Source organism: Nicotiana tabacum, chromosome 9, assembly GCF_000715075.1.
Source record: "Nicotiana tabacum cultivar K326 chromosome 9, ASM71507v2, whole genome shotgun sequence".
NCBI lineage: Eukaryota > Viridiplantae > Streptophyta > Magnoliopsida > Solanales > Solanaceae > Nicotiana > Nicotiana tabacum.
Genome location: NC_134088.1, coordinates 117,231,030 through 117,247,953, shown reverse-complemented (window position 1 = coordinate 117,247,953; position 16,924 = coordinate 117,231,030). Strand labels below are relative to the sequence as shown.

General features: G+C 34.7%; 2 protein-coding genes across 3 annotated transcripts; one reads left to right on the top strand and one right to left on the bottom strand.

The window, feature by feature from the left end:
- Positions 1 to 3,089: 3,089 nt before the first annotated feature.
- Positions 3,090 to 5,546, top strand: LOC107795438 (epsin-3). 2 transcript variants are annotated; one of them, XM_016618075.2, is made up of 4 exons: positions 3,093 to 3,299; positions 3,477 to 3,599; positions 3,931 to 4,092; positions 4,744 to 5,546. In XM_016618075.2, exons 1-4 carry the CDS (start codon positions 3,157 to 3,159, stop codon positions 5,303 to 5,305), a joined length of 990 nt encoding a protein of 329 aa, XP_016473561.1. In that variant the 5' UTR covers positions 3,093 to 3,156; the 3' UTR covers positions 5,306 to 5,546. The 2 variants fall into 2 exon arrangements, with proteins under 2 accessions (XP_016473562.1, XP_016473561.1); XM_016618076.2 differs by lacking the exon at positions 3,931 to 4,092 and having other exon boundaries at positions 3,090 to 3,299.
- A 445-nt stretch (positions 5,547 to 5,991) lies between these two features.
- On the bottom strand, positions 5,992 to 15,007 carry LOC107795437 (U-box domain-containing protein 33-like). The gene is made up of 7 exons (XM_016618074.2): positions 14,648 to 15,007; positions 13,558 to 13,676; positions 10,891 to 10,997; positions 9,062 to 9,647; positions 7,984 to 8,526; positions 6,977 to 7,699; positions 5,992 to 6,448 (listed from the first exon to the last, which is right to left on the bottom strand). The coding sequence occupies exons 1-7, from the start codon at positions 14,934 to 14,936 to the stop codon at positions 6,254 to 6,256; spliced, it is 2,562 nt and encodes an 853-aa protein (XP_016473560.2). The 5' UTR covers positions 14,937 to 15,007; the 3' UTR covers positions 5,992 to 6,253.
- Positions 15,008 to 16,924: the final 1,917 nt, after the last annotated feature.

The window sequence follows — 16,924 nt, the reverse complement described above, 5'->3', positions numbered from 1 at the left end:
TCCTTTATCCATGGATTTCAGTGTAGATTTTTTTTGTTTATTACTCCCTCGGTTCCATTTTAATTGCTGCTTTAACTCTTTTTATGTCCGTTAAGAAAAATAATAAATATAAAATATATATATAGTTTACTAAATTCCTATATTAAATGCTTTTTGATAATTGAGTATAGTATTAAAAAGAGTTACTACTTCTTTAATATTAAGGATATAGTTGGAAACAATTAATAAAATTACTAGATAGTATTTTAATTTAGGCACACATTCTATTACGTCAAATTTATAATAAAATTAGTTTCTGGACACAGGCGTTGCACGTGTGTCCCATATCGATTTATACATATTTTTAAAATAGTATAAATAATATTAAAACATATAACTAATGAGTAACAATTCTTCTAATATAACATATATTCAGATTGATTCTAAACTTAGAAAAATGACTTTTCTTCATTGCCTCTTTTTTTATTTATCATTTTTTACTGTTTAGTTTTTCTTATGTTAATATATGCAATTGATTGCTAAATTTTCTTCTAAAAGAAAATCTTCCATAATATGGCATATGCAACTTTAAAAGTTCTTTCCTGTTAATTGACAAATATGTATTTGAGCATCATATAATATGATTTAATAATTTTCTCGTTAATATAAACTTGAAGAAATATTAAAACAAATCAAACTTTTGAAATTGAAGAAAAGCACTAACATGAAATAATTCCTTAATAAATTAAACTAAATCGCAGAAATAATCTCTTCTCCAACTTAGCTTCTTCGTGTAATTTTCTTGTTTTCACATGTGTGTGTAGGAGGGATGGATTTAGGCTGTTAGGTTGTCCCTAAGTTTTGTATGAATTCTATATTTATATCGAGAAATTCAGTAAATATATAAAAATTATGAGTTGGGAATCCACTAACAAAGTTTGTTTTTGGTCCAGTGGTAGAAAAAGGACTTGTAAGGCTTTGCTGCCCTCTTGGTTGAGTTTAAGTTCCATCAGCCACCATGAAGACTTCTTTTTATTTTATCGTTTGAGATAGGTGGGAATCCACAAACTTCAAATTCTGGATTCGTCTCTATACGTAGAAGGAATGACATAATAGGCTCATAAAAACAAAAATCATCATATCACCTTTAATATAATGATAAAAAATTACTCTTATTGGCTGAGATTAAATTTATCAGTTTAGCTTTTCATAACTATTAGAAGAGAGTCAAATTATGAATTGTTTAAAGTTTAATAAGCATAACGCAAGTGTCATGTCATGCTCCAAACCTCAGTGAGCCTGATCGACACCCGATGTTTTAACCTGACTGAGTGAATCAACCATATATATAAACTTATACCAGTATCACATATCTTAGGATTATGTGATAGTCATTTAGAATGTTACATGTTAGTTCACTCAGTCAAGTTAAGGCACTAAGTGTCAATCCGTCTAACCAGGTTAAGAGCATGACATGTCAAGATATTATTTTTCAGATTTTCAAATGAGAAGTAGGTATTGAAATTTTTTAATCCCGAGTTGCTTTTTCTGGTGAAGCATAAGCATGCTTGAACAGTTTTTTTTTAAAAATAGTTCTTCATATGTATATCAACATCAATTCGCAAATGAACAAATATAATCTGCATATAAAATTTCAAATTTACTATTATGTGTTGTACCATGTACTCTAGATAAGAACTCATTTAACAATTTAAATAAAAAGTATAAATTCTATCACCAATAGTTTAACAGAAATTGATATCATAGTACATGTTACTTTATAAATATAAGCTCTTAGACAGGAAAAAAAAATACCTGTCCAGGTAGTATTGAGCAAAATCCATAACAGTAAACCTTTACCGGAAGAAAAGAATTAGTGATTTACCACTTTTGTTGTGCACCTTTATATATATAGTACAAGAAAGATATAAAAGATTATATGTAAATACTACCCCGTACTACTAATTACATATGGAAGCTCAAAGGATAAAACGTATGAGGTTGAAATGTGAAAAGACTATGGTGTAAATAATGTAATTAAGAAAACTTTTACAATTGCTACATCTTTTAATAATTTCTGGCAGTTGAAATACCCTCTTTATTAATCAATTCAATGCACTTGAAATTAATATTTAATAAAAGATTTTTATGAAGGATAAACTGCATTTAATAAAAGGTTTTACTATTAATATTTATTATATTAGATGTTTTAATACATTTTAAGTTATATTAGAGGTAAAACTGTAATCTAACTTTAAAGATAGAAGCTTCCCATTTTTATTATAATATGATAATTACTAGATAGTATATTATATATGATATATTGAAGAACCACTCCACTAGCCATCTTATGAAAATTCAACCTTTGAACAAGACATAAACAAAGGGTCAACAAATCCATTACCATCTAATATTATACATCTCCTCCTTTGACTTTTTCATCCCTTTGCTGATATCTTTCAACAAGTGTCCCCTCCTGTGTCCTTCTCATTACGTAGGCAGTGGCCACTAATATTAGATGAGAAATAGCTGTCCATTGTTTGTTGCATACATAAAAATCATATTGTATATCTCGATTAACTTTATCGAATTACTATTATCTTTCAAGATAATTTTATCCATCAAAACATAAACAAATTTTAAAAAACAACTTGATATTTTTCATCTCTACCGAGTGTTGAGTCCTAATCTCTATGGTTGGTTTAGTGATCAATAAATTAGTTAAAAATCGTAGAAAATTATATTTAAATCCCACAAGACTCCACCAGTAGAATTGTTTGATATCTGTGTTGAGGACTTGGATAGAATATAGAAAATAATATTTATTAGTAATATAGTTTAGTTGCGTACAAGTTGATACGGATATGGCCGGCAGTCCAGTGCACTAAACTATCGCTATGTGCGGGATTCGGAGAAAGGTCGGATCACACGAGTCTATTGTATGTAGTTTTATCTTGTATTTCTACAAGAAACTATTTCCACGACTTGAATTCGTAACCTCCTAATCACATGACAATAACTTTACCATTTAGGTAAGTATCCTTCCTAACGCAGATACCCATCATTTAAAAAAGACAAAGAGTAGGTGTGTACTGTTGCATCATTTAAGTTATTAAGCCTCTTCTACTTCTTACCAAAAAGTCCACAATCCTTCATTATTTTTCTTGTAGCAAGAATATGTCAATCCTAGGCGGCAGGGAAAACAGTAGCAAAATGTCTCAACCATATCTCTATGAATTCAAGAAACAAGCATCCTTCTTCCTCAAGGAGAAGATCAAGACAGCTAGATTAGCCTTGACTGATGTTACACCAGCTCAACTGTAAGTTCTCTACTTTGTACTATGATTTTAAAATTTTGACTTTCTGATCATTTGTAATTTTTGAGTAAATCATGCATAGTTCAGTTACTTTAGCGAGACAAAAAATAGTTTTTGCGACTTTACTGTTAGTGGATAAAGTTAGATACTAAGTTGAATAACTGATGATGTTGTTTGAAGATTGGCAGAAGAAGCTACAAATGGAAATCCAGGTGCACCAGACACAAGAACACTGAAAATGATATCAAAGGCAGCTTTTGAAGTTGATGATTACTGGAGAATTGTTGGGATCCTTCACAAAAAGTCTGTTTATTTATTCCTTTTATTTTTTATTTATTTATTTATTTATATAAGGGCAGTCCGGTGCACTAAGCTCCCGCTATGCGTGTGGTCCGCGGAAGGGCCGTACCACAACGGTCTATTTTATGCTGCCTTATACCATGTATTTCTGCAAGAGGTTGTTCCCGCGGCTCGAACCCGTGACCTTTTGGTCACATGACAGTAACTATACCAGTTATGTCAAGGCTCGCCTTCTTATATATATAAAAAATTTAATTTTTTTCTTTTTGCAGTTTCTTGAATAATATTTTCAGGCTTGATGATGTTTTGATTGTTATTTTTATTTATGATATAGATTGTCAAGTTTTGATAGAAAGAATTGGAGGGTGTCATATAAGGCTGTGATTGTGCTAGAACATTTGTTGACTCATGGACCTGAAAGTGTTGCTGAGGAATTCCAAATTGACAAAGATGTTATCAAGGAAATGGGACACTTTCAACTCATTGATGAGAAAGGGTAATTTATTCTTTTGGAAAAGGTTCAAATTTACTAGAAAACCATACGAAATATCTAAATTTTACTTTTCGTTATACTTTAGGGTTATTCATACCCCTATCATTAGCAAATCGTTTCGTATTTATCCTTGACCTTGTGAAGCTACAGCATAGACTGTGTGGATTCCATGTGTCAAAATACTTCGGGAAAAAAGGTCGGAATTTACTCCTCTAGCTACTTTTGACTATGCTTTAAAATTTTCCTCCGTTACATGGCTAGGATCCACTTTGAAGTTCCATTAGGGTCAAGGTCAAGTACCAGATAATGCTAACGGCAAGGGTATGAATGTTTCCTAAACATAACATGCGATAAAATTAAGATACTTCGTACAATAAAGGGGTGCTTTTTACCATTTTACCTATTCTTTGTGGTTCTTTTTCTTGACGTAACTGGTAAAGTTGCTGCCATGTGACCAGGAGATTACGGGTTCGAACCGTGGAAACAATCTCTTGCAGAAATGCAAAGTAAAACTGCGTATGATAAACCCTTGTGGTCTGGCTCTTCTACAGACCCCACGCATAGCGCGAGCTTAGTACACCGGGCTGCTTTTTTTTTTTTTTTAATAATCTATATTTGGTAATACAAGTTAAGGTATTTTGAATGATTCTGCAGATTCAACTGGGGACTAAATGTTAGAAACAAATCAGAGAGGATATTGAAGCTGCTAGAAAATGGACAACTTCTTAAAGATGAGAGAAACACAGCCAGGAAAATATCAAGAGGAATTGAAGGTTTTGGGAGCTTCAACATTAGGATTAAGTCAGGGGAAGGAATTTTGGAGGAATCAGTAATCAAACCTTATGGAAGGTCTAATTCTCAGTTTAATGATCATGGAAATGAGGAAGATGAAAATTCAAACTTCAATACTCAAGATTTGATCAGCACAAAAATGGAGAAAGTGGAGGATGCTGCAGTTTCTTGGAATCTTGACACTAGTGATAAGTACTTAGTTTCTGGGATTTCTAGTATTAGTTTTAAAGAAAATATGGCTCCAAGTGAAGACATGCATAAGTGGAACTTCAAAGGAGAATCAAAATCACTTTTGGATGAACAAAAAACAGATCCAAGAATAGGTTTTTCCTCAGAAAAGGATCACCCTTTTACTGAAACCGACCGATTAACATCAGCCTCCCTACTTTCTTCTGGAGATCATGTCCTCCAAGAATGTCAATAGGGACGCTCTTGTTTTAATCGCTCTAATGCATATGCTAAATAGTTGTTTTATGCGTACATCTATCTATCAGGAGCAGTCGTGTGACTGATATATAGAGCTAAGAACATGCCGTTGGCTGTTCCCTTATACCACTACTACTAGATGTTTTGAGCTTCATTTTGTAACCTACAGGGTACAACAATGCAGAAATGCAACTGTACTGCTATTTCATGTTCATGAAATAATTGCAACTTTCTTGAAAGAGCTTAGTTAGTCATCGTTTGCAAAGTCAATGAGAAATAGCCGATATTTTAGGTGAAACACGGAAAGTTCCAGCACATTATGCTGGAATCTCATTTGTAAAAAGTCCGAATTCCTGCACAATATGCTGGAATTTTTCCGAATTTTTAAGAGTATTTTTGTTCAGATTTTATCTTACATGAAAAATAGCTAAATTTTAATTACTTTTGAAACTGTGGCTATTTTGTTCAATTGTAAATCTGGCTATTTTAATTATCCATCGCACGACAGGAAAAGGAAAAGAATAAGGCGTCTGATATTTTCATTACGTCCTCCTAATATTGGCCAACTGGGTTTTACTCTCTTGGAGATACCCTTCAATTGCAAAATCAACGATTTAAGAAATTATATTATCCCAATAGCACCTTTAAGAAATTGCATTCCTGTTGCTTCTACCTTCAGCAACATTTAGCATCTCAGGAAAATGGCAAATGAAACAACTCTTAAGTTATAGAGTACATAATATCAGTCTATATATATTTCATAATAACTACTACAGTGCTTCTGAGACAATTTCAATGTTCTCTAGACTGTTGTCAACAATATGTCTTTCCATTTTGTTGCATTAGAGATCTACGATATGCGGTCACTGTCTATACTTCTATGTTACCTTTGTATCCTAGGCTCCTAGAATACATACATTTGGATTTACAATAGTCTATGTTATTACTATGTGAGGAATTCTAGGTTGCATAGCCAATCCTGGATAGCAAGTCGCAAGGAATGATTAGGAGTTAGCTCCAAATGGCTTAGTTTCAAATTGGTCATTGGAGAAGTATCATGACCACTTTCCAGCCATCCTTGAATGGCCTCTCCTTCATATGTGAACCCGTCTGCAGCGATCTGAGGGTCAAGCATTATGTCCTGAAAGAAAATTCACAATGATTTGAGCGTTTTGCAGCAAACATTAAACCAAAGAAATTGTTTTTACCAACAAATCAGAGATGAATATATAAAAACAAGTACACCATAGAGGCTGACAGGCAATAGCAATAAACATACCACACTAGCTTGATCATCTTCAATTTAACTAGTGACTAAATTTGGGCATAAATTAACGTCGACAGACCTACGAAGTCATGCAAGTGGAACAGCTCAATGCATTAACCTCACTGCCTACGAGTAAGTTTTTTAATTCTGTCTTTTATTGGAAGGGGTGGCCTTGTAGGGTGAAGAGAAACGATAGAGCTGGATGTTGAACCTTGGACCTCTAAGATGCAGAATGAGAGCAGCATTATCAGTTTGCTCCTGTTCAATTCTTTTTTTATTATACATATACGATTATATCCAAATATAGAAAACTAAGTTAACTTATCATTATGTCTTGCTATCCTGCTCCCTAGAGGACCAAAATAGTTCATATGATTGAATAGTGCGGAAAGCATAACTTACCTGGCGAATTGGACATAAGAAAAAAGATGGCACTGATTGCTCTTCCAGTGCATGCAAGTTCTCTAGCTCCATCACAAGAGTCGGTGTCAGCTCAGGCCTATCCCTACTGTTAACTTCACAGCATTGCAAAGCCAGTTCTGCTAATCTCCTTGACACAAATGTAGACCATTCTCCAGCAGATGAATCCAAAAGAGACTCTAATTCTGCACACGAGACTGCCCTGCGTACTTCACTCAGTAATCCTGCTAGAGTTCTTCCAGTGAGTATTTGAAGGATAATTAGTCCAAATGAGTAAATGTCCGACTTAGTTGTCAGTGCTCCGGTTATATGAAATTCAGGATCAGTGTAGGAAAAGAGACCCTTTGGTTCACTCTGACGACCAAAACTTGGGCAACGCAGGGTTTGCTGAGGAATCAGGCTAGATATCCCGGTATCACATATTTTACAGCTGTCTGTTGAATCAAGGAGCATATTCTCAGGCCTCAGATCCCCATGTGCAATCTGTTCAGGGTAGGAAGAGTGCAAAAACAGAAGAGCACTTGCAATTTCAGCAATAATTCGTGCTCGCATCTTCCAATTCATGGGACTAACGTTATTTTTGCAAAATAGGCGGTCTTGGACGCTCCGACCAGGTATATATTCATAAACAAGGCACCAGGCTTCTGGACATACACCAAGTAAAGTGACCAGTTGAGGATGCCGTAACTTAGCTAGAATTTCCACCTGCATATGGAAAAGATAATTATATGAGCAAGCACATAAAAATCATAGAATTTGTTGGCAGAGAAAATTATGAGGTTCCATTTTAGCTTATGATGAGTGACCAAACTCGATTCAAGGAAATGTCCATGCACTTTAGTTGGATGATATTAAGGAAAATCACATGCTAGACATTATGAGACCAATTGATTTATATAGCTAAAAGGGAACTCTGAAATAAAGAAATTTAGAGTGGAATTCCAGATCCTATCTAAATGCAGTTTGTGAATATAAAGGAGATTTTTGACCTGTTCAAAAAACTGTGACTGCTGTTGCATATTATGTGGATGCAATTGCTTAATAACAACTGTTTTATCTGACAGTTCTCCTTTGAACACATCAGCATATCCTCCTTGACCAATCCTAAAGCTCTCAGAAAAGTTGCATGTTGCTGTCTGCAAATCGGACAGTGAAAATTCCAACAACTCAGGTGATGCAGAGCACTCGCCACTTGCACTTAGTCCTCCATCTTTTCTGCGATTCTTCCACCGATTAATCCAGTTCATGGCTTCAGTATTTTGCTGCATAAGTTTGCGCTTCTCCTGCCAGAGAGTTGCTATGGAGGAATGAATAAACGTCAATTCTTCAGCAATCTCTTCACACCGCTGATTGGCCTCCTGTGCACGACTATCTAGGAGGGCTATATTTCTCATGGCCTTGCGCAGCTCACTAGTTTTCTCCTCTCTCTCCTTCAAGAGTTTTTCTTTTTCCAGCAATAAATTTTTCAAAGCATCCTCAGCTTCCTTCCTCAGTTTAACTTCATGCGCACGAGCAGATTCAAATGCTTTTACCTATAACAAAGCAAACATTCTGACATTAGCAGCCTAAGAAGTGCTTTCAGTCCATTATGTTACAAAAAGGAGAAATGACATTACTAGCCACATACAATTCCTCTTACACTGATACTTTGTGCTCTAAATAAAATTACATACTGGCTCTAGGAGTGACTACTCTTGTAATACAAATGTACTTGTAGTAGCAAATTAGTTGGTCGCAAACGTAGAGTATAGTAGTTCTATAAGTGATGCAGTAATGGACAGAATGCAACTTCAAAATTTTAAGCTTGGGTAAGCGCATAGTGGGTCTACGGGTAAATTAGACATGATCACTTTGGTCCACAAGTGAATGTGAAGCCAGAATATAAGAAAAGCTAATAACTGTAATTAGCTTCATAGCGCTCTATAGGTAGCATGTTTGTGATATCTAGCAGCAACCAAATTTAGCATGCATCAATATAGTTCTTCTTCAAAAGATTAAGTAATGGATTGATCTCTAGAGCAATAAGAATACGAGCTCCTTAATTGGAATACAAAGACTTGCAGTTACCTTTCTCATGGCTTCCACAGCTTCCGCTTCCAGTTTTTTGCGCTTAAGCATCTCTGCAATAGCTACATTCCTTGATGATTCATATTCTATGCTGACTTCTTCAAGCTGTTTGTATAAACTTTCCATCTCGACATCAGGGGACTCCATTTGTTCACCAGAAGAAGCACAACTGCTATCAGTGCTAGGGCTTGTTGAAATAGATAAACTAGGGAAACTGGTTGGATTGTTTCTGCTAGTAGAAGAAAAGTTCTTGGGCCATAAACTAGTATCTGATGAAATACCCTCCTCAAATATTAAACTTTTGATTCCAGATGACAGTAGGTCCCTAGACGAGCTTGACCGAGCACGTTCTGGCGAGAGGATAACCTCCCTCTTGCAGGACTTTAGAGACCGAGATCTTAAACCGCATGCATCAGCTATCACTGCTCGAGTATTAGCAGAAATAGGTCCAATGAAGCTTGAGCAATCAGGAGGCTGTCTAGTCCAGACTAGTTTCCCTTTGTAGACAAAGAATATTTCACAGAATGAAGGGAAATTTGCAGCAGCATAACTTGCTTTCTGGGAGCTTTTCTTGACCTTCACACAACTGTATATAACTGGTAAGCTCGGGTATAATGGACAAGATCCATATGATGCAAAATTCAGAAAGATGCAAACTGCAGAAACTGTTATACATTCTATTCCAGTAAATACTGGTGAAGCAAAAAGAAAAGGTGAAAGAAAAGATCCACAGACACAATACCAACTAGATGGCATAAGGCTCTTTCATGTTAAACCCTTACATTAAGTTCAGTTTTTAGCAAGAATTTTTTCATCTTTGTTTAAAGATTTGTATGTTACTATAAAAAGAAGACAGATTGAGAGAACCTTAGTTTAGAGAACAATTGATTTGTACTAAAAGACATATTGTTATATGTTGGAATGAACTTGACAAGAGGGGTTGCTCTGATGGTAAGCAACCTCCACTTCCAACCAAGAGGTTGTGTGTTCGAGTCACCCCAAGAGCAAGGTGGGGAGTTCTTGGAGGGAAGGATGCCGAGGGTCTATTGGAAACAGCCTCTCTACCTCATGGTAGGGGTAAGGTCTGCGTACACACTACCCTCCCCAGACCCCACTAGTGGGATTATACTGGGTTGTTGTTGTTGGAATGAACTTGAAGTGGTCCTGAACAGAGCAGATGGAAATTGAGGATTCATATAACCGACCCTACTAGTTCAGGGTTGACGCGTTGCTATCGTCGTCATCGTTATAAAACAGGTGAAGCAATTTTTTTGGATATAGCTTCTATCGTGAACTTCCCCAGTTCTACAGGCAACGACAACCACTCCAGATTTCTAGACCTATTAATTCGACCTCTATTCCCAGTTCTCCTATAGTGAAAAAAATGACCAGCCTACTAGTGCTTTCTGTGAGAAATCTTAGTACATGATCTGTTCTCATTGGACAAAGTTCCCGGTACAATACATATATGGGTGGGAGGTAGAGGTACCCAATGGATTAGTTGAGACGCACGCAAACTGGCCCGGACATTGCCGTTATTTTTATAATAAAAAAAAAATTATTTTCTTTCGCTAATTGGGTCGCTCAGGAAAAATGATATCAAGTTTACCAAAAGAATTTACAACTTTCCATTAAGATCCTAGGCACACAAACACAACCACGTGAATTGAGACTTAGTGTCCAGAAGTCTTTTTCGAAAAGACAAAGCTCCTAAAATTTGAATCATATAACATAATTCAGAATTCACAAGTGCAATCATAATCTACACCAGTTAAAACAGTTAACTCGCACTTGAAAGTAAATTAAATGAAGAAAAGCTGAAGACCTACTCTGGTATAGCCCCAATTATAAGCTTCCTGATGTTATGTTTGTTCACAAAATCAAGAATTCCTTTAAGGACAAAATGTGCTTCAACTATAGCAACACTTGCTTTAACCTGAAAAAGATTAAAGATTTCTTCGGTAAGTGACTGCATAGGTAGCATGATACAAGGTAAATATTCAAATCATTGGCATTACATATGCATCATTAATTTTGAAATGATAAGCGGGATTTTACAGTACATTGATCATGATATTGTGAAAACACTAGTGTCACAGAGGTAACAAATACCTAGACATGTTCCTGAATGTAGTATAGCAGCAATAGAATGTCAAATCTAGGGACATACCATCACAACAGAGACTAACAAAATTATAAGACAAACATTGGTTAAAGTGTAGCAAGGAAGGACAACGTGAAAGTATTAGAAAAATAATTTAATACAAGGGACTTCTATTCTTTGTTTTGGATGTAACAGAAGACATTAAAAAGTAGAAAAGGGAGAAAAGAAAAGAATACGTTTTGGGGTTTAACCAATTCAAGCTTTCAAGCAGTGAAATGGAATGAACCAATGCTTTTGTCATGTTGACTCTTTTCCACGCATTGATAGCTTAAATAATGCGCTATTACAAAGATGAAAAAGAGGGGTGGGGAAGAATAAAAGGAGTTGACTTTTAAAGGGATAGGAGGGTGGAGAGACAGCAGATGAAGAATACTTAGAGAAGAGAGGAGCGATCTCGAGCACCCAAGGGCGTGACCTAGTGATCGATGAAGTGGTGGAGAATCATGAGGTCTCAGGTTCAATCCCAGCGAATACGAAGAAAAAAAAAACTAGGTGATTTCTTCCTATCTGCCTAAAGGCATAGTTGAGATACCTATGCTGGTGGAAGGTAACAGGTACTCGGTGGAATAGTCTAGGCACACATAAGCTGGCCTGGACACCACCCCCACCCAAAAAAAAAAAAAAAAAGAGGGGAGCAATCTTGAGAGACAAGCATTCAGACATGAGGTGCTTGAGATGGAGAGTCGAGATCCAGGAGCCCAACAGTTTTCAACTTTTTTCATATCCTCACCTCTTTTCTTCGAAATTTTTTCACAACCGCATCACTTTTTACTGATGCTTTCACTTCCTCGGGATTTTCTTGACATCCAAAAAAAGAGAATAATTTTTTTAGAATTGCCTTTCGTTTCGTTCAGCACGTCCTCTGATCCAGACATATGGTATAATTCCAATCATCAGAAGAAAATTTATTTCTTTCTTTTTCTTTCGGATCAGTAGAAAAACTATTTCTATCTTAATTCCTCTAAATTGTTCGATAACTTTTACCCATAAGTCTGTTCGTTTTCATATCCACATTCAGTGTTTTTTAATTGAAAATTCGACATGTGTTCTTCAGAAGGAAAAAAAGTAAAATAGGAGAGAAAAGCCAAACAGCATTCATGACTGAACCTTTCTCTTCTGATAGCATTCCCGTTAGTCCATCAATACTTCGCCATGATTGAAAATTCAAATCAGGATAAAGATGTGACACAGTTGTGAACGACACCTCGACGGAATATGGTGAAAATTTACAATGGTGCTCAAGCTTCTATAATTACTAAAGGGATAGTAAAAGTTAGGATGGACAAGGAATTTTGGTGAAGAGGGGCAGGCAAATACATTGAAATTATTTCATTTTTGTTAAAGGTGACATTCAGTAAGATAGAAGGACGGAAATTCCAAAGTTCACATGAACCCAAGGGGAGGAGGTAGGGGGGACTGGACAATAAGAGAAACTGTACATGGAAGGACTCAAAGATGGTATTCATATATTGGTGCCATAAGAGCCAGGATTTTCGGCAGAAAGCACGGAAACGTATCCTCTCGCGACTGCTGTTTTAACGTTTTGCTCATCCTCAACATTAATCGGCAAATTTGAGTTAATGCTTGTGGAAAAGATTGTAATGATGCATTAAGACAACAAGTTAAAAGTTAAGATAACTGATTGTGGTCCCAATTTGAGCAACCGACACAACCATTCTATTAAGTAAAATTTCTCAACGAAAATCTCACAAATACACAATCCAGACCTGAACCTGAGCCCTGAAATAACCCCAGCCCAAAGTTTTTGAACAAAAATGAGTTGTCGACATCTGGCTCAGAAGTCATTTTGAAACAAAATGTACAAAATCCTCTAGCAGCTTTTAATGATATAGGATAAGAATTCTTACCATTTAAGATATGAAGTTTTAAAGTGATCTCGATGATCATTAATACCACATAAGAATCATAAAAGGAAATGGTCCAATCTAGTTCATCGTACTCAGACTTGTTTAGAGATGTCGCATTCAGACACTTGCCTCTGTAACAGTCTTAACAGTTCTATGCAAATCACACCAAAATAAGTATGTTCACTAGAATAACATTACTGAATTAAGTTCAGTAGAAAATATTGCAGATGCCCTTAATTTGAGTTCATCAACGACAATTGCGAGTAATAAAATGACCTTTTGTTAGAATAGACCATACTTTCAAAGCAAATTAGATAAGCAAAGTAATAATGCACGACCTAGACAGAACAATCATTCTACACGTTGAGAAGGAAACAGTGGAAGAACGATATATAACGTACAAAATGACATTTCAGACATCGTAGTAACAGTCCACAACACTCCACACCAATCAGACACTATACCTTTGATTTGCAGCATATGCTCAAATAACGAGATAGAAGTTTCCTAGCCTCTTCTCTCTCCGCATTTCGAAATGCAGATACCACTTCCGCATTAGCTTGAGTAGCCGGCAATCTTCCTACTGCATAAATATTACAAGTATGGACAATTACACATGAATGTATGTAGAAAGAATCATTAATTCCTCCAGAATTTTCTACTCTGAATTAAAATGTGTTAGGTATGGCGGAAAATGTTTTCAAGTGTGCATTTGGCGGGAGGGAAAACGTTTATCATACTCCAAGAAATCATAATCTAGATCATTTTCTACATTTAGGTTTACCAAAATATATGACATGTGGTAATTGTACAAGGAACAATATTTGGTACAAGGATATATTTTTAGTGATATTTATGAGTATTTGAAACAGTGACTAATGTTGACTGAAGCAAATGATATGGACTTAAAATTAGGATAGTTATAAAGGAAACTTTTGCTCATTCCTTTCTGGTAGAAAATATTTTTCCTGGACAAAACATTTTCATTATTCAAGGTAATCAAACATTCGAAGGGGAGCCTTGGAGCAACGGTAAAGTTGTCTCTTTGTGACCTATGGTTACGGGTTCAAGCCGTGGAAGCAGTCATTAATGCTTGCATTAGGGTAGGCCGTCTACAATACACCCTTTGGATGCGGCCCTTCCCCAGACCCTGCGTAAGTGCGGGATGCTTTGTGTACCGGGCTGGCCTTTAAGGTAATCAAACATTCCTTACGGACCAAAACTTTATCAATTATTAAACAACATTTTAGTTTTAAAAAAAAAAAAAAGATGGATTTATAATCACGAAACATTCTGAAAGACCAAAACTTTATCAATTTACTGATTAACATTTTTGTAAAAGAACATGAATTACATGATATATCATCAACTTGTATACCCTAGAAAACACTAGAAATGATGCAAAAAACAATCTTTTAAGCTAGAACATTTTTCATAGAAAGTATAAACATTTTTTATTTTGTAACAAATGCACCTTAAAGATCAAAACTTTATCAATTTATGTAACAACATTTTAGCAAAAGATGATAAATGTATATATAAATAGAGACTTACACAAAGTGGGTATATAAGGAGAAGGTTCAAGAACATGAAAAATACAAATTTCTGAGTTCCCAAATGTTTTACAAGCCCATTGAACCAAAGCAACATTTTTATTCACAGATTTTCCAACTGCTATATACACTTTAGGTTCATTTTGTTCTTCTACGATTTCTCTCGTTTGAGGAGTGATGATTTGGCAAGTTCTGTAAAACCCATGTCGATAAGTGGCCATAGAAGAAAACCCAGAAATAGAATTTGAAGTAGGGGTAAGAGGAGGAGTAGAAGGGGTTAACAACTCCATTGTTATTGAATATCAAGAACGAACTGGGATATTACATTACAGAGAGACACATTTAAGACTTGTTGAGTTGTTTATTTTGTTCGTTTTTGACGTTTTTTGTGTAATTTGAGGACTTTTTAGTCTTTTTGGCTCGTGTCTGCATCACACGACTTAAATGAAAATATCCTTAAATAATGAGAAAATCTAGAAAAGGTTTTCAACTTTTAAAAAGCCAAAACTAATGATGATTTCTTAATCTTAACTTATAAAATCAATCAAAATAATATGTTCTTAGATTGATTTCTTAATCTTAACTTATAAATCCATCAAAATAATACTGGTATGTTCTTAGATCAGAGTTGCAGCTTAATGGTTTGAACCTCACTTTACATAATAATGAATGCTCGTAAAATAGACAACAAATAATATAATGCATACAAGTTATTCTGGACACTACCGTAATAAGATAATAAAATAAAATAGATAACAAGCACCAAGCAACAACTTTTAAGTCGTAATCTTTCTACTTTTTAGATAACGCTCTTAATTTCTATTAGGTAAGTTTTGAAGTTGGCGGTTAGTGCTGGACTAATATAATAGTTTCTAAAAGATAAATGAACTTTATTAGTATAATTTTATGAATTTAAACATCTCAAAATAGAAGAATGAGCTTTTTTCCCGCCTCGCGATCCATGAGGGAAAGCGGTTTAGAGGTCCTATTTATTGCAAGTTCGCTCACCTTAAAAGTTATTGTAAGAAAAATATCCTTAAAATTATTAGATACAATGATGTCTAGATTAAAGGATATATTCAAATATTAAATCGTAATCTTATAGAAAGAAAATTAATCCAACCTAGGTTTTCAAAGCTAACAGAGATTTCTCTATAATAATTTTTAGTAAGAAAGTGCCATGCTTAACAATTAGTTCAAACATACAGCTTTTCTTCAAATATTTTTGCCTTAAAAAGAAATTAATCAGAAAACTGTAACAAATTGAAGATGATATTAGAGCAAACGGGAAAAAAGAATAGGAAAGTTGAGTGTCGCAGTTTAGTACTTTATAATAATACTTCACTTTTTATTAAATTAAAAAATATTATAAAGTTCCACCTAATAAAGAATGAATGAGCTAACACTAACTACTCCACGAAGAGCCAAATCTATAACTATTATTTAGTAGTTTCGCATTTAAAGCGAGATACTCTTGATTAGTAAGATATGTGACGGCCAGCTAGTTGTTTGGTTTTAAGTATGACATTTGGTAAAACAATGTAGCTTATTAGATGCATATTCAACTGAACTTAATATTTTAATATTGAACATAAGTATATATGTGCAGGTACGTACGTAGGATTTTACGCAAGCGATGTCAATATTTATAGAAGAACGGAGAATAAAAAATATTAATTATCATATTACATGACAAGAAATAACCTTAGTCAATTTGTTTTATTGAGTTAGAAGAGATCGCGAGTTCAATTATGCCAAACTACAATTTTTAACATAGAAGTTCTCTCAAATATTTGACAAAAATATGATCTAGTTATGATTTGAACCTCTCACCTCCTTGGAAAAAACTAGAAATTTAATCAGCATGCCAAGTTGCAATATGCATCAAGTGATGTCATTTTCTTTATCTTATTGTATCTGTATAGTATTACTACATATATTTCATAAAAAAATTCGACGAATTGGTGTCACGTGACACCACTCCGTTCTGCGTACATCCGCCCTTGTATATGTGAAAATAACTAAAAAGATTAACAAATATAATATTCTGAAATCATAATATTAAAAGTACAATAAATTTAGTATTAAATAGTAATTTAAAGGTTATTCATCGTGCTTAAATCTTGAATCCGTCTACCTACTTTTAAATTTATTTGAACTACTAAGCTCTTGCTAATTTAATTTGTACATAATTAATTGAGATTAGGTATGGTTTGTTGACTTTAGGAAGTTATCTTTTGTTTTCGACCTCTTCTTCTCCCCCAAGAGCTTGTGAGGT

Excerpts from the sequence above, each read along its gene's own strand:
- LOC107795438 (XM_016618075.2), top strand. The coding sequence starts at position 3,157 with ATGTCAATCCTAGGCGGCAGGGAAAACAGTAGCAAAATGTCTCAACCA. Across the intron at positions 3,300-3,476 it reads GATGTTACACCAGCTCAACT|ATTGGCAGAAGAAGCTACAA; the intron begins GTAAGTTCTCTA and ends TGTTGTTTGAAG. Across the intron at positions 4,093-4,743 it reads CAACTCATTGATGAGAAAGG|ATTCAACTGGGGACTAAATG; the intron begins GTAATTTATTCT and ends ATGATTCTGCAG.
- LOC107795437 (XM_016618074.2), bottom strand. The coding sequence starts at position 14,936 with ATGGAGTTGTTAACCCCTTCTACTCCTCCTCTTACCCCTACTTCAAAT. Across the intron at positions 10,998-13,557 it reads GCATATGCTGCAAATCAAAG|GTTAAAGCAAGTGTTGCTAT; the intron begins GTATAGTGTCTG and ends AATCTTTTTCAG. Across the intron at positions 8,527-9,061 it reads CTGTGGAAGCCATGAGAAAG|GTAAAAGCATTTGAATCTGC; the intron begins GTAACTGCAAGT and ends GCTTTGTTATAG.